Source organism: Osmia lignaria, chromosome 6 (assembly GCF_051020975.1).
Source record: "Osmia lignaria lignaria isolate PbOS001 chromosome 6, iyOsmLign1, whole genome shotgun sequence".
NCBI classification, from domain to species: Eukaryota; Metazoa; Arthropoda; class Insecta; order Hymenoptera; family Megachilidae; genus Osmia; species Osmia lignaria.
Genome location: NC_135037.1, coordinates 6897860 through 6923948, shown reverse-complemented (window position 1 = coordinate 6923948; position 26089 = coordinate 6897860). Strand labels below are relative to the sequence as shown.

General features: G+C 39.2%; 1 protein-coding gene across 1 annotated transcript in view; it reads left to right on the top strand.

Moving 5' to 3' along the window:
• The first annotated feature begins 3348 nt into the window (after positions 1-3348).
• Positions 3349-26089, top strand: part of LOC117601447 (glutamate receptor ionotropic, kainate 2) — a 97402-nt gene continuing 74661 nt past the window's right edge. Inside the window, exons 1-2 of the mRNA XM_034318168.2 lie at positions 3349-4164; positions 9172-9452. Coding sequence (XP_034174059.1) covers positions 9380-9452 — 73 coding nt within the window. The 5' untranslated portion in view covers positions 3349-4164; positions 9172-9379. The remainder of the gene's footprint in view (positions 4165-9171; positions 9453-26089) is intronic.

Below are 26089 nucleotides of genomic sequence, written 5' to 3'. Positions count from 1 at the left end.
TCTATCGCTTCGCACCACCGGTGTACACTCGACGATTCAGAGCGGTCTTGTATTCGAAATGACAGACGAATGGAAGTGACGCGTCATTCTTGCCTAAAATTTCATTTCACGGAGATAGATTTTTCTTTAACGTATCCTTTGTAGGTTTATGTGGAATCTATTTAACTCTAAGGAAGAGTTCACAGATTTTTCATTAACCCATTAATTGCCAAATTTTTTTTTTTAATTTTTGGCCGGATAAGTTATAATGGGTTAAAATTGATCACTCTTCATTTCCTAATAATTTCCTAGCAAAGTTTATATTCAAAAACATACACAGCTCGCGAATTTTCCATAGTTGATGAATTTAAAAATAAAACAGTGATTAATTCAACACAACTCCCGATAGTAGTGCAAGACGAGAAAAAAAATGGAATCGAGCGTGCTGTGAAATAACTGTGAACCTTTTTTTATTTTCCAATAGCATGTACATTTTATTTTGTTTGGATGGAATTGATAGGATGAAAAAACTAGATCGTTTTTGCCACGAATTCCACGACGGTGTAAATATGAACGACCAAACAACGCGTTTTGCAGTGTCGCTACCCTTTTTCTCTTCGATTATTCATTTGCTTGCACAAGCGGACGAACAACATCGCAAAAGCAGAATGGTAAATAATAAAAACGAGCCTCCCTCACGTACAGTAAATACGACGTAATGGAATTACTCGCTTGTTATTCGCTAGTTCCTTCGCGGCAAAATGATATTAGAGGTCGTACGGGATTATATCCGCTTTGTCTTGTGCTCTTGCTGGACAAGGGACTGCATGTTCAACAAACAACCCTCGAGTTTGGTTTTCTGTATCGGCTACGAGAACGCCACAGTGTAGAAAAAACAAAAGCAAGAGGTCTTTTTAATAAATTTGATTTACTCTTTTCGTTCTTCCGCGAATGAATACACGGGAAAAATGAATTTTAAATAAATCTACGATTTAATTTGTTAGCCAGAATGAAATTTTTAAGAGGCAATAAAATGTACTCGATGTAAGGAAAGAATTTATATGAAATCGATGATTCTATATGCAGCCAGAGATGGTGCCTCGTTTACACGCTGTCGAGACTGGCACGCGAATTCCCATGCAAAATAAAGTTACATTATCCGTGGAAATGTGTCAGCGGTTTTCTTGGGCCCTGGCCAAAGTGTTTTGTCTTCCCGCAGAAGGAAGAAGTAGATTCGTGACGATTGGACAAAATCTAACCCCGTAGACGTTTCAAGGAATATTGATTAACGAATCAACTTTCGCTTGAATCAGAAACTCTTTTAATGTCCATCAGATCCGAATGTTTTCTTGAAGATCAAATTGCAACAGTGATAAATGTATCGAGAAATCCACGTTCCGCGTCGCTGATTCCGATGCAGAAGAAAAAGAACCAAAGAGTTATGAAAGAGAATTTTCTTTTAATTCATTAATGGGACCGAATCAATCTCCTATTCGGTGAACGATTTCCGAGAATCCTTAATACAGAATGTAAAATGAAATTTTATGAGCCGAGGGTTAAATGAATCCCGAAAATCGTCGACATATTCTTACTAACTCGTAGCACCCCAGTGAAAACTTTGGAACCCTCACGGATGGACCGAAGCGGGTCGGTTTTCGTCTGGTGTCGGAAGCGAAACTTTATCATCCTCTTCCAGGAAGTTAGTCGTGAAATTGAGCTGGCTATAGCCGCGGAGAGATACAGAAGAGAAGCCGAGTCCGTGAGCTGACGTATTAGAAATGAAATCTTTGCCAGGATCCCGTGATGACCGATGAGCACCGAGTTACGTTGCGTTACGTAACGGCGAAACGCTTGATAAATGCGAGTTTATTTCAATCCTCTTTGCGTAGGAAGTGGTCAGGGTCGACGTCCACTAACCCAGATAAAGCGACTTTGCTTCTCTGTATGGTATCTTCGGTTCTCCAGGGGGGTTGTGCCGGGAATAAGGCGACGATTCGCGCGCCACCTATCTCTCAGCCTGTCTTGTTTTCTTGTAACGGCTGACTGGACGCCCTACTCCTCTCTTTTGCCTGGCTTCATGGTTCGGCTTCGATCGAACATCCACCCACCTTCTATTCGATGTCATTGTTGAGGAGTGTCATTAAAATTAGAATAACAGATTAAAGTCATAGACGAAAGCGAAGGGATGAGAATCTGCATAAATTGCAAGCATGGATTTTTTATTTATCGTTAAGATTAGGGGAGACCGGGTATGGTTGTCACATTTTTTTATTTTTATTTTTTACTAGTTTAATATAAACTAGGTACGGCTAAGTTTATAAAAGAAATTAGTTTTATGAATATTATCAATAAGATTGTGAATTAATTCACATTATCCGTAGTAATTATTTTGTGACAATGTACCTCGAGCTTGGGGTAGTTGTCACACATATAGATCAATTTTATTATTAATGTTATCATATACGTTATAAAAATATCTTATATTTAAAGTTTCATTCTGAAATTCGAACACAAAATAATAAGGAAACTAAGAAACTATATAGTCTTGAATACAAAATTAAACTTACAATTGGAGATATTAAAAAAAAAAATGATCTAGAACGCATGCGCGTGATGCGTGTACTTACCGACTACAACCAATCGTACCCGCATTCCTTTCGCTATTATTCTTTCCATCTCTGCACAGTACGAGTGAATAACTTTTTAAAATTCCCCGAGGAGAAGGTTATACCTGTACGACCCACGTTCGCCTGTTCTTGTCCTCGTTTTATGGTGTACGTTTTACCTTTGAAATTCTGGACAGCCAAGAACGTTAGAAGTTCTTTTTGTTGCTCTGATACCAACCCCTGTTGCCTTGCACGTGGCATGCCTTTTTTCCTCAACGTCGTATAGGTAACAAGTTTCCCTCAGATATTCGATATCATCGATATAACGGCTACGTATTTTCTCTATAATATTTTCAATCGTATGTACGATCGTTATTAACCCTCTTCTCAATGGCACCCCCCAAAAACTCGTTTCAGTCTCGCCTCGAAACACACGGTACCAGTTCACATAAAACATTATCCTGGTCATGGTCGGCGCCAGGAGGGTCCAGTAACCCAGATAACGGGCTTGACTTTGCCGGTTCCCTATCAGCCTGTTTTCGGCCCCCAAAATAGAGAAGGATACGAGCCAAAGATTCCGCCCGTTGCGTGCGCGACTTCATCCCCTACCTTTTCCCCTTTCTCCTTCCTATTCTCTAACACGTATTCTCTCTCTATCGCACGAGCAACCCTCGAAAGCCATCCACCACCCTCTGGTGCCGCGTTCCGCGCACTCGTGTCCGGGGGTGGTAGATCGTCCTGGCGCAGCCAGTGGCCGCGCGTCTTTCGCGATTGTCGGACCGCGCGTACGAATAACGGGAAGGTGTTCTCGATCGCGTGCTCGTTTCAAGAGAAACCGGACGTCCTCTTCGCGGATCCCTATCCTTTCTTCCAAATAATCGAACAGTGATCTGACAGTGTCCATAGACGGGATCGACCTAGTGAAAAATTTTACCAACCCTCTTTAATTAACCGGGTCACACTACTGTCGGGATGTTATAACCAGTATTTATAATTAACGAAACTGGAAGTACGGATTGTTCAGACGTTTTTATAGTGTATAAAGAATTGAAAGGGTTGATTATGAGGACATGATAAAATTTCTTTCTAAAAGGAACAGCTAATCTTTATCCAAAGAAAATTTTCCACGTGTGTTTCCTTCGATTCGTTTCGAACGCGAAGAGGTCGACGATCGAACGCGAGTTTCCGGTGTCGTAGTATGATGACGGGTCACGGGTTAATGAGAGCTCGGACGAGATAATGTCGCGTAATGGTTATGTAAGGTTGAACATTGTCGATGAATAGTGGGCACCGTAACGAGCGGTGTAATTAACTTATTCGATGGGAATAATTATCGAACGTAGCCTATCATTTTAAAAAAGTGATACGTTCCACTGTGAAGATTCGAGTGGATGTTGGGTGTGGAAAGCATGCTACGGAGGACAAGCATCGTGCGGTGAACTATAGTGTTCTGGTGTTCCAAATGACGACGGGGTGGTTCCAGTGAAAGAGACGGAGTGACGCGTATCTAAGGAACTCGTTTTCCTTTTTCCCGGTCCGTGAATGTTCCCAGATATTCGTCGGATAAAAAGGAAACGTGGTGAGTATATAAAGCAGGGTATACAATAAACGAGCAAGCGAGAACAAAAGTTCCATTCTGTTCGAGCTGACGTTTGCTGTGCGTTCATATCCTCAGGAATTATTTAATCAAGTTAGCATTTCTTTATTCGTTCAGCTTTGTCCAGGCTCGGTCAACAAGCACAAGTTTAAAAAAATTAAAATAAAAAAGAAATATGGCGACCAACACGATGGTTCTAATAATAAATCTGTGATGAATTTCTTTGGAAGGTTTAATTGTCATTGATCATCTCCATCAAATTGCCGACAGGATACACACGTGTTGTGTTTCAATCATCATCAGATGCTTTTGTGTACAGTATCCTATGTGTTCTGCTCATTCGCTCGATGTGTACGCAGCTTAAGAGATACAGTGACCGGGGAAGGAAGTTTTTCGCGGTAATTTATGAACAAGGGAAGAACGATGGTCTGTCTGGCACGCATCCAAAGACGGTTCCACAGTGTTCCAGCAATATTTTCCAACCGTTCAATGACTAATCCGAGTGTCGAACGGTGAGTTACACCTGACAGACGGTGATTAGCGAGTTTTCAAGCGAACGATTGCCGGAATTAGCGGTGTTCACGGTTCGAGTACGGTTTACAGAGATACGAGTGGAATACCGATTCGTTTCCAATCAGCTATCAACTGAACGCTCATCGAACCGTATTACGTATAAGGATTAACTTTATTACAAATAATTGCTACAGAATATTATCGAATATCCATTGACTACGTTATTGTACTCTTTATAAACCTGGAAAATCATTTTCTTTCCTTACCAACTGGTTTTCTACAAAATATTTCTCCACATGCATCGATCAGTTCCATTCCACAGTGAATTACGCGAATTCTAACCGCAAGAAATTAGTTTTCAAATTACCCGAGATCGGTGTTCCGATTCGTTTTGTTCGAATACCTGGTGATACAAGCGTGGTTCTATTGCACGATTCACCCGCTACTATGTTCGCAAGTTGGCGACGAGTGCCGATCGATTTAATTAAACCAGACCGTCGTTCGTTTTTCGTCCACGAATAGTGGAGACTACAAAGAGTACAGGACATTTGGTGATCGCAATTCCATGTCCGTTCGATTTGTATCAAGAGAGCCACGCGATGGAACGTCGACTTTTTAACCTGACCAACTTTATCTCTATCCCACTGTCTCTCTTTCTCTGTCGGCGAACAAGCCGATTTCTCAGGCTTCCACGCAAGCAAAGTGGGTTTCGCTGGGGACGAGACACCCCGAAGAATAACGATTACAGTGCTACTGTAACTACGTTTTTAACAATGCTGTCCTCTATTCCCCGTTTAAATTTTTTTTCTTTTTTTTTTTTTATCGCGATCTATCATAGGGACGTACACTTTTTCTTCGCGAACTTTGCAGAGGAACGGTTAATACCGTTTAAGAGTTTCGGGTGTAAAGCTGGGTCCTGTAAGAAAATATTCTTCAAAGTTTCGCCGGAAAAGTTTGTTACACGGTCTGCTTCTGATTTTGATGAAATTTTGCTAAAAATTTCTTTTCATTAATGGATATTGAAAAAATTTCTAGTTACTTGAGTGGAGGATAATTATAAATGAAATCATCTATAGAACTCATCTATAGAACTCATTCTTTCCAAATGGACGTACTATCACGATGTATTCTGTCTCGTAATACTTGCAAGGTTGTAAGAAACGAGGATTGGAATTCGTCGAGGGAGAAAAATATCCTCCGTTGACTGACGTAAACAAGGAAATTGGTTGTTTCTTGCGACTACGATTCCGTTCAATTTTGTCCTTTCACTTTAACGTAATTTTGAAAAATGTTTCGTATTTTAGAGCTTGTTATAAAATGGATTACGTAGGTCAAACATGGACGAAGATGGAATGTTTTCTTTTTTTCAAATTCATGAAGATTTCTTTCCGTTCGGTCTATTTCACCTTTTTATGTTCGAAGTATGCAATCTTCGTGAAATGGAAGAAACGTTCGAAAGAAGTTATGTAATTCGATTCAGTTGTATCATCGCACGCACTGCGATACAGATTTCCAAAGTTTCAAAATTGTTTAAGCTTCGATATTTCCACTATTTCAATTGAGATTGCAAGCTGTTCAAACTTTTCAGCAAGAAATGGAGGTAAATAATGTTCACGACACTCGGTTCTATTCAAGGCTCATAAATACGGCCGTGGAGCGAAAACAAGGGGTTCCATTCAATAGTTCCGTTTCCCCATTGAATCTAACACCCTCTTCGTCATTAATTCATTAGCGGTAACCAGGTAACGTGCACGATCGCATGAGTTACAATCATATTTCGTGGCTGCAACTCCAGTCGTTAGTATCGATTATTATTTCACCCAGAATTTTCAATGAGAAACAACGAAAATAAATTAAATCATTGAATAAATAACTCGAATAACAATTTAAAAAGAAAGAAAATATTTGAAGCTTTTGAACTTAAGCTGTGTCGAAGTAGAAATCACTATCATTGTTAGCTTCATTAGCGATCCAAAGATGCAGTGATATTGATAATTAATACTTGATTTAATTATACAAAAGCCTTAACCATCATTAACCAAATTCACTAAATATAATACCCTAGTAATTATCTATAACATCAAAAATTTCGTTAGTAGAATATACATTTCCAAAAATGAAAATAATAATACGATAATGGTTGTACTTGCTCTCCAAAGTTTCATACTCGAATCAATTTAACTATTGTACAGAGAAGCGAAATGGAACGGATAGAAATATAAAACTTCTATAAATAATCAATTCCAGCACTTACGAGTATCATGGATCGTAATCCAGGTCCAGTAGAATACCATTTCCAGAGTCTCATCCTGAAAGACAGTTTCCTGGAAGGAAATAGCATCGATGGATCAGGGTGGATCGTAAAACTGATGAACGTTTCGCGATGCCCGGCAAAGATCGTGGGGTGGAGTTCGAATAAAGAGGAGAGGAAGTGGGTATCCGCGACATGGTAACCGACGAAAAATAAAGGAGAAAAAGAATCGTCTAACAGGGACACGACTACGTAATCAAGCAGCGCGCTTAAGGCAGGCCGAGGAGAAACGACGAACAAACACGAGCTAGGGGTAAAGTTACCCCTTGGTAAATTGGGTTAGCTTAAATCCGTTTACGTTAACTCTAATAGCGGAAGCGTGAGCTGCATGTGGCATCGACACCGAACTCGTACGTCGCTTGAGAGCCCCTTTTATACCTTCTACCTTTCTATCGATCAACTTTGATCGTAGCCAGCAAGATTTTTGCTGACAACCTAGATTCGGCCGAAATTTACGTAATTACATAGCGGCATCCCTAAAATAAATAATTCCACGAAATCCCATCGAGCGTCGTTCAGAATTAAAGTAGAAATCTAAAGTTCATTAATCTTTATTTAACCATTTGAATTATGTTAAATGTAAAATTGAGTGTACCCTACATTTTACATAATTTTTACCCTTCAAATCTCATATAATTACTCTAAATTTGAACCTCGTGAAAAACCACCTCGTTTCCATTCGTTACGCGGTTAAAAAGGTGAAATTGTTGGCGCGGAATTCTTTTTCGTTGCTAACTGTTTCACGAACGAAATAGCAATCTTTCCCTGTACAGAATCAAATAATTCTCCGAAGCAATACCACGTCCGGATCGTTTCGCGTCCGTACGCGAACACTATCTTACATCGTTTCCGATGGTCGCCTCGTTTTTCGCGGTGAGAATTCCACCCCAAGTGATTTATGTGCAAGACCATGCACGGTCGAAGGGTTTCCATTAAACTGATGGCGTCCATTAGCTCTCACCGACAACTTGTACACACGCAGAAGATGGACGTAAAGTCCATTCGCGATGTCCGCGAAATTATAGCGGATAGGTGATGATGTGCATTCGATCTGACTACCTTCCTCCTATCTTCGGATAATGATGGAAACTGTGTACGTAGCGGGTATTGAAACATGGCCGACAGTTTTCAACGATTGATGTTTTAATGAGAATGTCGGACGTGCTTTCACGTTTCACCAAATTTCCACGCTTGCTTTTGATGGTTTTAATATCGCAAAGCGGCATCGACTGGGAAAACACGATAGCGCGATAAAGTTTGTTGGGATTTTATATCGGATCCATGGGAAAAGCTTCGGTGAATTACGATGTAATTAGAAGATTGTACTTGTTTGATATTATAATTAGAGTGTTGATGCGAGAGTAAAAAGGGTCAGACTAAATTGTATAACACGATTTTAATATATTTGAATAATTACAGGGCTTACTAAGCTAATTTTGGCAATTTAAGATATTTGTTCGGACAAGTAGTTAAATGTAATGTGTAGTGTTTGAATATGTTTCTTAATAAGGTAAACTTTTTTTGATGGTGAGGTTTTCTAACAGTGATACTGATTGGATGTTTTTGGAAACTGGGGGTGATTTTCACTGACTTCTGATTGGTCGCAAGAATTTGTGAGTGGTCAGTTTTCACGCGCGTTTTAGTGCCGGCTCTTAAGGAAATTGGAGGACAAGGAAAATACTCGGCGTGGAGTAGCGTTAGAATTTTGGTAAACGCAGATAGCTGACGCTGCCAGTAATAAACTAATTTGGACTTTCCCAAATTCACTGCCCGATGATCAGTATCCTAAGTCGTTTCCGAATAATAAACGTGTGTGCGTTCTAACAATCGCGACAGAATATTTTTTTACAACGAGTTCGTTTTGCCTGAGTTCTGGCATTGTCGACTAGCGGTCTTTATTATTTTTTAGCTGTACTAATCGACTAACTTCGACCGAGAACACGTTCGACTAATAAATTATATTACCCTAGTTACAATTAACTGGAAGTGATTATGCCTAAATGACAATTTCTTTGCGACCCTTAATTTGATGATTTGCGACACAAATGGACACGCGATGTTTAATTATTTTCGGCTCTTTTGTAACGCGGTAACATAGAGTTTGGAAATATTTTAATATTTATGAAAAATTTGTAATATTTTCAGGTTGATTTGTATGTTTTCAGGCGCGGACAATGACGATTTCTTGAAGATTTTCATCGACCCGCACGACGAGGACCTGAAAATGTGTAACACCGTGGCAAAGTGTCTGTGAACGTTCGAGTTTCGTGTATTTACGTATCCCTTCTCGCCTTGTATAGCATTCTGTCCCGTGACAGAAGTACGCAAGAACGATGTCATAGTCAGGTGCGAGTTGAGGTCACGACCGACACAATGGCACTGTTGTTCGCCATCATTGTCATCTTGGTCACCACTGCCATGTCGCTGCCGCCGGTCATCAGAATCGGTGAGTAGAATCAATCCTTCGTATATTTCGTTAATTAATATTATCTCACCGAACTGGATATTTCAAAACTGTTGAAAATATTAATCGATAAATTGCGAAATTGGAACGAATTCGATACGATTACCCGGGCATTCCATAAAATTACGCTAATAAAGATGTTCGAATGAGTAATTAAATTTATCTCGTGGCAGCTACGAGGCTCTTTTCACTCTGGCTTCTCTCGTTAGGGCGAACAAGTAGGTAAAAAAAAGTAGAGGAAAAAGAGAGAAACGAGGAAGAAGAAGAGAAAGTTTCACCAGAGGACATTTATTGAATGAGCCAAAGTTAATCTTTGACAGACGGCTTGGAAGTAACCGAGTTTTTAATTACTTCTACGACTAATTAACGCCCGTAAAATTCTTTTACCCCCGTTTCCGCTCAATGTGTAAGACTTCTCCGGAGGAAGAATGAAGAGAAACGGTTCGAAGCTCGGCACGCGCGTTGATAAACGGAATTCAACTAATTAACCGACATATGGGTTAATCTTGACTTTCTCATCACCTTTCGTTAACTTTGCACACATCGTTTCGCGTGGAACCGCATGTTGGTTCGTTGGTCTGCCGGTTGTTTAATCGACAAATTAATCTTCAATCTAGAATTCATCGATCGTACGAAGTTATAGGTTGAAAGTTATGTACCAACTAACGAATACGTTTTACCAACAACAAAAACTAACCTTTCGTTAGTCTAACATTGCCGAGAAATAATATCTGATATGGATGATAGACCGGTAACTATTAGAACCATAATTATTTTGAAAATTATTCAAGCGAAAGGTACGGTTTACAGGGCGCGGTGTTTGAATTCTATCCCTGTAGTTTTGGCGTAGCTTTCAAAACAAGCGAGGAAGTTTCTACGGTGCAGGTTGAAAACGGGTAGCATCTGAAGTAGAGAGATCGAGCATAAACACGACGGGAGGAGAGTGAATAGCAAACGATTCACCCTCTCCTCGATTCCTCGTTCGAACGAAACTGCCTTTTACCGAGTAAAGACGCTTTCGTAATCTCCTAACAAGACTCCCCGGTACGGTCAATGTTTCCATAATGGAGAATGTAATTTCTCAGGAGAACAGGACACTGAAAAATCGAGCTACCAAGCGACCTCGGTACGTGACCGTACTCGAAAGAGGTTGTACGAGGTCTTGGAGGGCGCGCGAAACCTCCTAAAATTTCCTCAAAGTGGTTATATAGGATCGAATCTTCACCTGTTACCGAACAACTTCATCAGACTTACGGCACTTTGCTATTCCACTGGCATTTTCAACGATGCGACTGAAAAGACCCGTCTCGTTCATCGTATTCTTACACAGACACAGCCGCGCGCGTACGAAGTAGGAACGGGGAGGATCGCTTGTGGCCACCCTTACAACCACGGTGGTCGAAACTTTCAGTCGACGTAATTGCTGGAATTTCAACGCGGTCAACCGACGTTGGGGAAACTTGGAACTTTCGATCTTGTTTTAGACGAGGAAACGATTAATCCTTTCGTTAATTTTCTTATGCGGTAATTGTAAATCTATCGATCGAACGTGATAAAGGATTTTTCTAATAGTCGTTTCAATTATTGCAAGGAAAATTATACCTGTATTTGATTTTTTCAGAATTTAATCGTTTTCAATTATGAAGGAGATTAGGGATAGTTGGAAAATTGAAAGAGTTTTAAGTACTAATCATAGAAAATCATAGTTCGCTCTCTTTACTATCTCAGAGATATAAAATGAGACAATGGAAGAGGGTTAACTTGAAGAATAATTGATACTCCAATTACACCGTTCTCACGTGATCGAGGAATTGAGTAGATCCTCGCTTTTGTGTAATTGCAATGGGATCCGTAGCTGTAACACGTTCAAAGGATCGCTACTCGTCTGATCATCGGACATAAGCTACTGGACACGAACAGTGTTTAGAGGCGAGTGACCATCGAGGAATTGAACACCGATAACAACGTACATGGAGACGTTGCGAGTTCTCGATTAAACGATTATATCTAGTAATCGATATCGACTATTCGAACTAACGAGATGGTGAAAATTTTATATGCTTCTTATTTTTGGAAAGTATTGAATAAAATAATTAATTGTTTCTTAGAAAATTAATTGCTTCTTAGAATCATTTAAATATGTCAAATAGATTTTACTTTACATAATTACCCGCTTAACATTGCAAATAATGAACGACATTTTTCAGAAAAGTGTCTTTGTAAAATAATATTATATTACCTGTCAGACTTAATTAAGTAACAAACGCAATTACCGTAGCTCTGACATACAACCGTTCGGAGACAGGTTCTTTCAGTGGAAGCAACATCAATCTTTCGTCGCATTGTCACCCCATAGTCTGGCCACAGAAATTCTATTCCCCTTCTTTCTTGGTAAAAGGGAGCGGATCGTATTCAGGATCAGGAGGAATAACAGCGCCACGCTGTCCTATCGATGCTCGGAAAAGCTCGTTCCCTTGTTGGATCCACGTGGAAAGCTCATCGTGATTCAGCACGCGAAAAGCAACCAAGGCTGGCTTGATTTTTGCGATATCCAGTCGTTCGGTTCTTCGACACGAAAAGGCTGAATCAACGCGACGTTTCATTATTTGACGCTGTGTACGAAAGGATTTTCTAAGCACAAAATAAGTTTACACAGCAACGCCAAGGAATTCTTATTCTCTTCGTCTTTGAGAATATCAGCTTGACGAAAGGAGAAGGGATTATCGCGTCTAACACTATCAATTTCGTATATTTCATTAAGAAAATTTCAATAGTTATACTTTAATTAAATGTGTACAGTAAACTAGCAGTTATTATAGTATAGTAATAGAATAGTAGGGACTTTGCCTCACTAAAAGCGAGGAATTTGAATCGACCAATCTATTAAGGTTCACCTCTAGTGAGATGTAATCAAGGTGGATTCATTGGGAGTAATGGAAATTTTAATTAGCCGTTTTGTTAGCAACTTTAATTACCCCCAGTCAGCTTTTTAAGGGAAACTAATGCATTTCTCAATAAACTGCATTGCGAACAGTACTTTCAAAACATCTTCTCTCGTTATTTTCTATCTTTTTTAATCACGAATCGAAAATTAAATGGAAACCAACTTTATGACGAAAATATTTTATTTAAGAATTGAATATTCAGATTCCATAATATTTGCAATATTAATTAATTTTCATGTTTTTAATTACAACATTTCACTGGTTTTATCGTTACATAATAAACTTGTTAAGAATTGATATTTATTCAGGAGATACTGAAAAATAAAATTATGAAATTCGAGGATCACCAATTAAATGTTATTATAAGAGAAATAAATTCAGTAAAATTTAATGGTTTTATTTCTATGCCAGTAGCAGCTCGAATTTATTACCCTCGTTCAGCCGTTTTCCATAATAACAACACCGAGTTCGACTCGTCGAATATATCCCGAGAGGTCCTCGAATCCAGTTTCGAAACTGTCAGCTTTCAGTATTGCTTGGTACTTCGTCAGGACGAGTCGTACCTTACGTTGTGGCGCCACGTAAAAGCGTCGCGTCGCGTCGCGTCGTCTCGTCATATCGACGGGGAATTTTGTGTCACGTAGCGAGGCAATGAGCTCTTTTCACCCCAAGATCCACGAGACACGTTCCGCAAATATAAAGTTGGCGAATTTTCGGACTGATTTTTGTGGCTTTTAATCATCGGCAAACCGTGCCAATCAGACGAGAACCACGATTGTAAACATTTTGAAAAATTATGATAATTTATACAGAACAGAGTGGTAATTTTGTTGAAGCATCGGATCGATGCATCGAGCGAAAGATTTCATTTTATCTATAATAGAATAAAGTACGTCTTGATGAAATTCATAAACGGAAGTGAACCTCGGCTGTGTTAACGGTATTAAAGATTTATAACTCGACCATTGGCCACGAGGAATTATAATATACTTAGAAGCTCTACGAAGGTGTGGTCGTCCAGCGGCGGGCAGGAAGCCGGTTTCGCGACGATTTCACCGAAGCTGGACTTTATGTTTCCCGAGGAGACGCTTACCGGCTGCAATTTAGCCGTTCTAGCTACCCAGGGATCAGGGTGAGTTGAAACTGTTTATGGTGCGAACAGATTGGATACCTTTAACAGGGATAATATAATATTTGTACAATGTAGGTGTAATGTTACGTTACGCTTAAGCAAATATTGCAATTTATCGATGAAACAAACTAATTTGAAATTGGTGATATCTTCTTGTTTATACATTTAACCGGAAAATAAAATAAAAATTAACCGAAAATAAACTAAAATTTATATTATCTCTGTTTCGATGATTTGCCTTCTTAAGGGTTAAATAGTATTTGTTTGGAAAATTAATAATAAACGGTAGGTACACGAACTGCGTTCTAGATACAGATAAAATCAATTTGTTGCACTGCGAAACGCGTTGCGTGTTCTTTCCAAGCGAAGGAAATTATTCGTAATAACACCTTTCACTGGCACTTCCAGCCAACGCAACGCAACGGTTCGAACGTTACCGGTGCGCCTTAACGATATCTTATTTTCTTGACAGTCTTTGAATACCAGCGACCGATCTGGCACGAAGGAAATAATAATAAATGTCACGGGAAAAGTCTCATGGTTAGAGAACGATTCTCGATTATTCGTTTCTCGAGATATTTATCGCGATCGGCTACACGAATCATTCGTTTTCGTTGCGTTACCCAGTCTGTAACTTATAACTCAATAAGTAACTAGCAACCAGATTAAGTTCTGCAACACGTCGAATATGTGGAACTGAAAATATCTGCTATTGCGAGATCTTGCTTCTTAAAGTGCTTGTAAATCCTCGAACACCGCGGTCTGTATATAATTAAGATACCTGCTTTAGATGTTTTAACTGTTATATGAAGGAATAAATCGAACCGAAGTATATGCAACATTACTAAGATTTTGTTACAGAAATTTAGAAATAGAGTCATTTTTAAAGGGACGGTGTAAAATTTAGAAAATGAAGCTAATATGAGGTACAGAATTGAATTAGAATTGTGGCTTTCTCCATGGTCCGTTGTTTTAGGGCGCTCTCCATGGATCGCCGCGCCGTCCAAAAATTAAAAAACACTTATTATATTATATTTCTTGTTTAGGAAAAAGATGAATTATACAGGGATCAATTAAGTTGCTCCATATAAAATAATTTGAAAAAACTATTTTATTTTTGTTAGAAAAATATTTTCTTTCTGCTATATTCCGTACACGCAAAGTGCAATAGAAAATGTTAAGATACCATTGGACAAAGTTTATATGAGGTACATTATTCTTTGCATCAAAAAATTCTTGTTACTTCTGTGACAAGAGGAGAAGAAACAGGGGCAATAAAGAGCCACTTTCAGCTCCATGAAAGCACACCACTCTTCAGGAGTGCTCGAGACAATGCGACGTCACTTGCATGGCATTCACGGCTCCAAAGAACATTGGCTGTCAGCTTCGTAGCCAACGAGATAATTCATCTAGTCGGATTGCAGTTCACGTTCGAACGAACCTCCGTTCCAGAAGTGTCTGCAATCGCAACTTCCATAGCAATCTTTTGGACTTTATTGTCGTTATTCGATCAAATTTATGCGTGCGCGTTATATTTCCTCTGTGTTTATCATATAACATGACGAGGTATAAGTCCACATTTAGTTCCAGTATAAAATGAACTCACTAGCGTCTTCGTGAAATTTTTCTCTCCTTTTCGTATCTAGAAATCGCGACACATATTGAGAAGGTTGGCGTCGAAGTTACGCCCCCGTTGTTTCGAGGACGCTCTCAAAGGTCGTTTAAACCGTTCGAACGCCCTGTTTTCCGTCCTTGAAGACAAATTACGAAAAGGAACGGGCTTTATTTGCCGGAAAAATAGCGACTCGATGAGGCTGTTTCTTGCGCTACTCTATAGTTTCTTTCTCCTGAACAATCGATGCAATTTCTTTTATTTTCCCCTGAAACTTTATTGAAAGAGAATTTCAACTTGCGAAATTGAAAAAGAATTACAAAAATATTTCATTACTATTATAGAAAATTCGAAATTAAAAGTACATAGTAGAATCTTTAGACCTGACTGATCACGCCTGTCGACCGATTCCCGATAGCTACCGAACGCTTATGAATAATTCAATGTTCAACCCAGAATCGTTAATCGAACACGATACTTTTCATGTTAAATACCCTGGCTTCCCTTCGCCGCGCCGCACCGTTTCTGTTCGATCTCTTAACAACCGATCGTCTGTCAAACTTCGCTTTAGTTCGCGTTCGCCCGCGGTTTACACGCATCGGGGACACATGCACCCGTCATGCAGTTACACGCGGATAAACGCACACGTAAGTACGTATGTCCGCGCCCAACCGCACACAACAACACCCGTGGGGAAGGGAGCGGGTGAACAGGGTGAGCGCGCGAAACGCTGAATTGCAATATCGGAATTCCTAGTAGGTAAGTATCGACACGGGCCTTGATCCAGATTGTACACACAGCCGCGATCGCATAGGTGAGGCAGGTAAAAAGAGTGAGCGAGATGGTGTCGAGGCAGCTTTCAAACCGACCGTCCTGTATTTTTCGAGAGCTTTCTGAAACTTCTCACACCTGGCTGGAAGTTGTCGCGATTTCAACCCCTTTCGCATTTTCTAAAACCTTGAGAAAACCATCGTACTATTTCTTATTTTAAATTTTTTCCTTCTTATTTCCTTGTATTAAATTCGTAAATGGTTTCTATAATACTTAAAGGTGTTAATCGAATATGAAAAGAATCCAGCGAACTCTGAAAAGCAATCTCTGTCGGAGAAGCATTTTCCTAGGTAATCAGAAGCTCGTTGAAAACTTCTAAGTGAATAGCAACTTAATCTCCGGTAGTGTAAAAAATAATATTCCGTGAACCGAATGGCAAGCAAGAGGAGAGTCAAGTTTTGCCGCGAACACGTTTAATCGATTCGTTGGGAAACTTTCCCTTGCCAAAGTTCTTTTACAATCTCCGCTCTCGGTGCAACGTGAAAAGGGATTCTTTCTAGAAACAAAAGCTGGCTAACAATGGGTGTACAGTGTCGTACGAGCAAAGGGACCCTTAGTGGAATCGTCAAAACGTTAGCACCGTAAATTCAGTTGGGATATTCGAGAGGGAAAGAAAAAAAAAAGGCACCGGAGCTTTCAACGCTGGGTTCGTTTATCAACAAACAGGATTCCGTATAACCAGCGTGTACAAGCCGGCGCGGTGCAACGATTTATTTGCTTGAAAAATATTCGTACACGTTTGCTGCTTGTGTTTGCTTGCCCAAATAATGCGTGTTAGGTATATCGTGTAACGTATAGACAATATAACGATTTATCGGGTCGCCAGTGGTATTTGCATACAAATTTATTTGCCGAGGCATGCGAGAGTTAGATAACCAGTTGAGCAACAAAATGTTGCTAAGTGGAACGAAATTGACAATCTTCGATTCGGATGATCTACAATTGTTGATCAAACGGATTCATTTTAATTTTGAGATATGGAACTAAACCTAGAAAAAAAGAAAAGAAATTAGAAAGCACCTAGATTTTTAGATTCTTTTTGCTTCGTTCTCCTAAAGCTTTACTCTAGAACCTAGAGTCTAGACAGAAATGACTTTCTTTTATCTCAGAAACATCGAACCACTCTAAACGCGCCTCAAAGATAGCGATCGTTTCTTTAACATAAAAGTACGACATCTTTGCGTTGTTCCACAGCACGATCGAGTTTTCTAAGAAGTCGAGAGATTACTCGTATGAAGTCGTCGGCACAAACGGTGCTCAGAACTCGACGAAGAATTCTCATATCGGCGTATAGAACGGCGGAACGTCGAGGAATTTTTCGAATTGATCGCTCGTCGGTAGGAGCGCTTTCGCGCGAGGAATTCAGACAAGCTCGCGTTCCTTGCTACCTCGGTTCGTTAGACGAGATAATAAGGATAGGGATTATCAGACTGTGTGTTCCTACCCTGGATTCCCTTGTGAACCTTCCCTGTAACCGTACGGAATCAGCTGCTCCTCCTTGTTCAACCATCTTCCCTTCATATCAAATCGTTCGAACAGAACTCTCCCCGAACGTTGAAGCTATAATTTTGCACAAAACGAAGGAAAATTGGCTGCAAGATGAAAATACATTGTTTAGATTTTATTAGCAATAATTTTACAAAACGATGCTCTATAAAATTGATTGAAATCTTACAGAAGGGATTAATCGGCTTTTCTAATTGAAGTTAAAATTTTACTTTATTTAATTTGTCGAATAATTTTTTATTAGAAATAGAGAGACTTAATACTTTGTTGAAATGTTAAGGATTCGAGTTTCTATGGTGGCTCGAATACCTCAGGATTGTTTTCATATAGCTACCCCTTGGTAAACAGAAGCTGTTTATTCCGGTCGCGTAGCCCCGAAATTTCAGAGACTTTTATTTCGCGAGAAATTCAATAACTGGAACTTTTATGCATTGAAGGGGCCGGGAAATTGTTCGCAACTGGGGCTGGACCACTTTGAAATCTCGGTCTATTCACTAGGAATTGAGAAGCGCCAAGTTTTATCTGACTAATCTTATTTCAACTTTTTTCATTACTTGTCAAACAAAATGACATCAATATTCACGAAAATGATAAGAAATACCAAAACACACAAAATTTATTAGTGGAAAAATGAAAAATGAAGTAGGGGACGCGAAGGGTTGAAATTGGCATCCAACTTATCTTCACAAACATGCTATCTTGTATTAATAGGGACGATTACTCATGGATATTCAGCAGTGTAACGCATGACACTACAGTGCGATACGATACTACAATCCCACAGACACTCATGAAGGTAACATTATACATGCTTGCAAGCTGCACGCGTACCAAAGTGAATTTACATGCTCGTTAAGCATATAAAATAGCATATACCTCAGAAGTCTTCTATCACGCCCACCATTCAAACGTTTAACCTCCGAACAATTACAATTGCATATTTTTCCAGGCAACATTTTTCCATTCCTTCGAATGAAAAATTCACATTTAAGCTTACTGTTCCCTGTCCGTGCGAGATTCGAATAAAAAAATTTCTCTCTACTATCCATCGTTTTACACGAAACGGAAGCGAAATTTTAATGGAAAATTTCGTTTCCAAAAAGAGAAAATAACAGAATATCGTTCCAGAGGAAAAAAAGAATTTCGACGAGTTAGCAAATTGTATTTGCTGAGACCGGTAATATGTTTTTTTCTCTGTGAAAGTGATACCCTAACAGCTAAGATCGTCGATTGATTGATCGTCTATCGTACAGGGGTTCTTTTAGAGCCACATTTCCCGTGTCTATTCGGGAGTTGATCGAATGAAGAAGTCCATTAAACGCTGAGAAACGGCAGAAAAGACTCTTGAAGATAAAATATCAGCGGGAGAACGCGGCAGACTGACGGGAATCTCAGTTAACGTGCTTATCCAGATGCGGGTGAACATAATCCTTCTTCGAGACCGATGAGATCCAAGGGGAAGATTCTTACAATCGCAGCAAACGTTCGCGTTAATGTTCCTCAAGTATCATATTGTTAAGATCTAGGCAAGGTTTTTATCCGGTTACTGGGATGAGTATTATGGCTGACTGAGAAGTTTGGGATTTATTCAGGTGATTTGCTCGAAAATCAATTATGCGAATAAATATCATACAATTCATCTGAATCATTTAACTGTTTGTTATAAGACGAAGCGTTTAATTTCTTGGATAATTAGAGGAAATTACATTTTTATTTATTTATTTATTTTAATTTAAAGTCACATCGATAGCGAGAGTCATTAGCGACTTAGTCCGACAGGCTTACAATGTTATTGCAGAATGTAATTATTGTGTCCTGGTACTTAACTGAGACAAGTGTTTCCCTCGGGTCCGTCCTTAATGTTAAGTTTCAGCTTTTCTAAGTTATATTTATCACATTTAGTGATAATGTGATCGATTGAAAGCGGCAGGTCGCATAATTCGCATATCATAGGCGGTCCATTATTCAAAATGTACGTATGTGTTAATCGGGTGCGCCCAGATCTGATCCGTGTTATTGCCACTTGTTTTCTCCTATTAAATTCTGTATTAGTTTTGAGATCGTATTTTGGAGAGGGCTAGCTTTGTAATTCTTCCATGTCCTGTTCCACTCAAGCTTGCATAAGGATTCTATATGTTTAGTGATGTACAGAGTTGAATTATAAATGGGATGTTGTTTGGGCGAAGGGTGGTAGCCATTTTAGCCCCGAGGTAAATATAGACGGGTATGCAAGCAATAATTATTGTTTTCCCTGCGAAATTACATTTTTGTTAGAAAAATTCGCAATTCTTTTCGGAACAGTGTTTGTACAAGAAACTTTCCTTGACTTGGATAAACAGTTAATTATCCGCACAATTATAATAGCATCCACGGGATTGTCTAAACGTTCCTGCTTGTTTGTAGAGGAAAATGCAAATTTTCAAAGTCGTAGCAATTCCCTAAACAGATTCTCTGCCTGTTGATTTGTAGCAGAGATAGAGGGGTCAGGTTGGAACTCCGCGGAGCGAGCTAAATCAGGGTAAATAAATTTCCACAAGAGGAGAATGCTCCTTTAAAGCGGGAAATACCAACGGGCGTTCTGAATTGTTTAATTGGGTTATTTTTCCGAATTAACCACCAACTTGGCTGAGTTATTATCATCCCCTCGTTGGAGAGTCGACTCTGTAAGCTCGATTTATCTGTTCTTCCTGAAATTGACGTGTCTTTCAAGGCAATTAAGGGCTCAATATAGTTTGCCTTTAAATTCCCAAGCTGCTCGATCGAAGGTCAAACCCCTGGTAATGACCAAGTTACACTCCCTTTCTAGACGCGAATAACTTTGATAGTCACATTACTGTACTTACTCAACGGAATTTGCAAAAGAGATAACTTCTCCTTTGAATCCAGTGGATTAAGTTAATTTCGTTAAAATAGAGTCAGAGTATCGAAGTTCGATCGAGGGATTCCAATTATTAAAGGAGGGTTGAAAATTTGTATTTGCTAAATTTGACTTTATCAGAAAATTGCCAGTAATTAAATAATTAAATAGATAAAAATATATATTATAATACAGCGTTTAAGAATTTTTACGGATAAATTCGTCGGATTCTTGATATCAAGATAAAATGTTAGCTCGTGAAATCTTCAACTACCCTTTGCCTGGAAAAAAAAGCACGATCAAGTTATCGATATCCAGTCCCGTGTGCAAACATTCCCTATTTCTGAAATCGTGAACGACAAGATCTCGAGGAGGGAATTTCGCGTTTCATCCTTGGTTCGAGTAGTATCTACAATACGAATTGCTGAAAAGAACGGAGCTCGGGATTTCATCGCAGGGGCAGGGTTAGCAGGCTGATATTGTCGGGCGGGATGTGGAACAGGTAGTCATTTCGGCGATGAAATCAGCCTGTCGAACCCTGCGCCGTGTTTTATTTGTTCTCGATTGGTTGAGTGTCCTGCGAGGGAATCCTTTTTCCGTCTTCCAACCATGCGAAATCCTATTCGTCCAGGACACTTTTTCATTTTCTATTCATTTGTGGTAAAGAAGAAAAGAAAATTGGGAAATTTTCCTTAGAGAAGCTTCTTTAGAGAAATTTTACATTTAACAAATTTTTAAAAAATCCTAAACAAATTCTAAAGACCCATTCCTATCGACTTTCGTTCGAAAATGGCAAAACCGACGAGACAATGTAGATACAGCTCTAAATTTGGTGTTATCTCTCCGTTTCAAGGACCTTCGGTATTATTCTAGTTGTTGTTGTTGAGAAGTTATGTTGTCTGGAACTCGTCCACCCCCTTCACTGGCCCGTACACTGTCATCATTACACGAGATTAGCAGTCAATTGCGAAGTTCGCGACTGTTCGTTCGACCGGCAAGAACCACTGCAAATGCTTGCCACGATAAGCTCGTCTCTCTATGTTTCGGAAACGGCATTGCCGCTTGTAAACTTCACCCTTTGACTGTGTTATTCAGACTCCAGAGCATCTTGCAGAGCACACACCCTTCACTAGAAATTCGCACGATTTGCATTTCAAATCGCTTCTATTCTAAACGTTCAATTTCATTTTCCATGCTCAACGTGGCTTTCGACAAGCGTTCAAAAACATTCTGTTAATATTTCGAAATTTTCATTTTGCACCCTAATGATTTTCATCGAAATCCCGCGTTGATTGGAAAATTTATTAAGTGTCTCTTTAATGATGCGGAAAGTACCCCGACATTAGTGATCATCTTCAATTTCTCGAAGCTTAATCTTCGGCATTCCCTCCTTTGTGCCGCTTAATAGTTTCCTCAATTAGAAGCTAAAAGTTCGGTTTCCCTCGCGGAGAGGAGGGAAATCCATTTAATAACATCATGTCGCGAAGACAGTCGCGTTTCGCGAGCATAACCCCCGGCGATACGAAACAACGGGCAACAATGGAGGGAACGCGTTATCGCGATGCAGTCGCGAGGCATTAAACGTTCCTGCTCGTTATCGTTGTACCGAATTACCGTGATCAACGTCGCGGCAAAAGGAACTTCGTTAACAAACCATTAATTCATGCGTGCGGTTGTGGTCTCTCGTGAACCCTCGCCACGTTGTTTCGATGAAAGTTTAATCGTTCCGATCGGCATCGACGTTGTTCGACGAGTTATCAAATTTCAATTATATTACAATCCGGGCGTTTTAAATATTTGACAAACAATTAATGCTTGAAAATTTTCAAATAACAATAGCATAGATTGTTCCTACAGTAGAATGGATATGAAAATGTTCGAAAGAAGAATACCAGAGGAACAGAATAATTTTATTTAATATTCAGATATATATGTAAATGTATGTTTAAAATGTATAGAAAAGAAGAGAACTTTGATGACTTTTTACTGGAAATCTACCACGCTGAACCGACGTTGTTCCTCTATTCTAAAAACAACATTGATTCTGCGTTTCTAGAAGAACAGACCTGCTACTTCGACGACACGGACAATTCTCTTTATTTTTCCATTCACACATGATGGCCTCCAGAGACTTGCTTTTTCATTTTCCCTCGCGTTTATTTTCAAGTAACGCTACCTTATCTTGCAGAGTGGAATAAGACCTTACGTTGTTTCATTTTACGTTCCTTAGATGTCACAATTTTTTTGATGACTTAATAGAATAGACTGACCAGGTGTATACTTTCATTTGATGAAAGTCGAGTTTTCAACTTCCAAGTCGCTATTTTGACAATTTCTAATTATTCCCTTTCTCTCGTTGAATTTTCTCTGTTCTTCAATTACAACCAACCTGGGTACCGTAATCGATACCTCGTCGAACTAGCATCCAATACTTTTTAATTAGAAGTTTCATCATGATTTAAACTATGAACAATAAAGTTTTGTAACCGAAATGAAAAAAAGAAAAGAACCAGCTTCCAGTGGAGAAAAGTAATAACGAATTAAATGAACAGAACGCTTCCTTGCATAAAATATTTTCAGAGACTATAATATTCATCATGCAATATATCCGTTTCGCACTGGACGCCAAAGTGTGCATTATACATTTTCAGCTGTAACAGTCAGTTAACGATAGCGTAAATATTTTAGGAATGATAATACGTTCGTGAGATGGTAATCGAATTTCCATTCCATCTGACCGTGTCAGTTATTATGTGTTATCACAATGACGTCAAATTTTAAGCTTCCATCGATAGGACGACCATAAATCGTTGTCCAACCTTTGAATAATTCGCAGTTTAAATAGCCGGTTAACTCGCGAAATGTTTCAAATTATCGCTATCTCCAGCGTGGAAACTAATATTTCTATGAAAACGTATCGATTAACGTGTTTGAATAAATTTCGTGGAACGTATAGAGCTCGCGATGCGAATAATTTCCAAATAAGAATCATTTATTTACATATAATTGTATGATTATTATTCATAGTTAAACTGATTAGAATAAAGGCAATGTGTTTACACTGGTAATTAAAGGTACATAAATTTACCTATTTAATCTCGTTTTGAGAAGCACAATTTGTGGCATGTACACGTTCACCTGAAATTACATTGAATAATAATTTCAAGAAAATTTTATCTTCAAGAAGATGGAGCATATTTCTTGAAAGAAATAGGTATTCTTCACTGTTAATGGTTGGAACGTTCCCATTATCAAAGTGTAGCTTTTATACAGATAATTCAAAGCAGCAGCTTTTATACCTCTTCTCTTCTTTGCAATGAAACGACCCATTTCTTACAGACTCTATTGCAAAATTTCTTAGAACTTCTGATAATTATTCTAAAAATTACTTTAAATCAAGGAAGTTTGCCTTTTAACATGATACTAGGATTTTTCAAGATAATTGTGGAAGTAAGAGACATAGCGAAGAATTCGTGGATAATAAAATTCCTGTATAAAAATCGAGCCAACGAAGAAATTTAAGATATTTTATATTCGATGAGTTGTAAATACTTGTAACGAACTGTAAAATATTATAAGAATCCCACGAATGTTCGTCACAATGAGGTAATTAATGTTACAACGATGAGTATCCGATAAAAATGATAAAGATGTCATCCTCGATTCACATTTTCTATTTCTTTGAAAAAATCCTTTCGTTTGAAGAAAGCTTACCATGGACAAATTCAGCACAAACATCAGTAGGATGCCTTTTAACCATTAAAATCGTCTCCTAAGACGATCCTCCTGGTGTTAAATTTATCCAAGTTAAACCTGGATTCGATCCGTTCGGAACACAAGGGATTACCGAGGTTTCCATTTCGAAGAAACGTCGAGGCGAAGCATACAGATCAGGAAACCCATCGAAATTTTTGTTTACATCTCGTCGGTGTTCTCGTCGATACGTTGATTGGAGGAAAAGCCTTTGCCTTTTCTGTCTGGGGAATTTTTCCAGGGGTATCGTCAGCGAGGCTCAACCAGTAGACCGGGAACGGTAAAACAATTTTACGAGGGTTCGCCGGGGAATGATCTGAGTGAAAAGGGCGTGCATCGAATCGCAGAGATAAGGGTTGAATTATGAAGCCACCTGTACATGGCGCTCACTCGACGCCGTTGTGAGATAAAGGCGTCATTAACGCTCGTTCATTATCGGCTCTTCGGCAAATTTACACCCCCATCCGCGATGATTCCCCTTTTTTATCCGCCGCGCCTGTATTTTGCCGTGCTTCCCGTTGAACACGTTGGAAGGTGTAATTTCACGGAAGTAATACGTATCTAGGATGATTCAAATCCGAGGCTGATTTGAAATTTGTCAAGAATTCGAATGTAAAATTTATTCAACGTTGAGAAATCCAAATGGATATCTCGTTTGACGAGATTCGCAAAGCAAATGGAGAGATAGAATTCGAGCGGAGAGGAGAGATTTGAAAGTGAATTTAGTAGGGTCGATCTTTTGAGGGTTGCGAAGAAGGTGCATTCTTCTTGGAATGGATTACGCTCGAAGGAATCCTCGTTTCGGCCTCGAAATCACCGATAGAGATAGCGTCGAACGAACTCCACCAGCTCTCGGCTAAGCCCTTAAACGTAGACGTCCTATTTACCAGTGGGTATCGCGCGAATCGCACGACCGTTTAGATAAAGGAGAAGCTTTATTAAATTTACACCGGTCAGCCGGGGTGAAGATCGAGGAGACGAAGGGGGACGGAAACGCGAACGGATTAGGTGAAATTATCGAACGAACTTCGAAGGTTCTTACCATCCGTTACGAGCTTCGATTCCCGTCGGAATTTATAGAGACTAACTGTTCAAACTGTGATTACAATATTTCTTCTATTCTCTTTCTGATTGTTTTCTCCCCTGATCGAATGCTGTACATAATGAATTCTATAGAAAAGGAATTGGATAAAAAAAAAATAAGGAAAAATTGATAAAATCGTGGAAGTTTAAACGAAAACGATATGTTTGAAAGGAGAATACAAGAAGATTTACATTGCGAGTAACAAGCCGCTTTTCAAGAATTCCCGTCGGGCATGCAAACGTCGGTTGCCGATGCTCCAAAATAAACTCGAGACGTTAACGAAGCCAACGAAGATGGCAAATGTGTGTTGAATACACTTGTTCCTAGAGACGTGTACGACGAAGTGCCTTCTAATTAGTCAGCCGTTTATCTTCTAAGCGGACACTTAAAGTAAGTGCTTCCCTTCGCATGGCAACTCGTCACCGTTACAGAGCTCGTAGATTCAAGCTCAAGAATCTCGCGGTGGCAATAAGTAACTAACTTCAAGAAACGTGTAATAAACTTGTGTGAAAAAAAATGAAGAGTTAAACAGCGGTCACCTATGCAAATATTTCTGACCTTCAAAGGATAATTGAAAATATTAACCGATGCTAAATTATTCTAAACGAAAATGCTTTTGATGTTACAACAGCAGAGTAAGCGTTTAATTTCCTAATTAAAGGTCTGAATTTGTAGACAGGTTAAAAAGTGCAGCAGCAGCGAACGAGAAATAAATTGAGTAGTGTACTTTGACTGCCACTTAAAGTCGCGAGTGGTCGGTGTAGCTTTAACTCAGACTCGCGGGCCACTTTGTTAAAAAGAATGTAGTGAAGTTCATTTCGTGGGAAGGTAGAACGCTGGGAGAATTCAGTTTCGTGTTTAAGAGGTCACCAATGGTGGCACAAGAGAGCTTGAAGGTT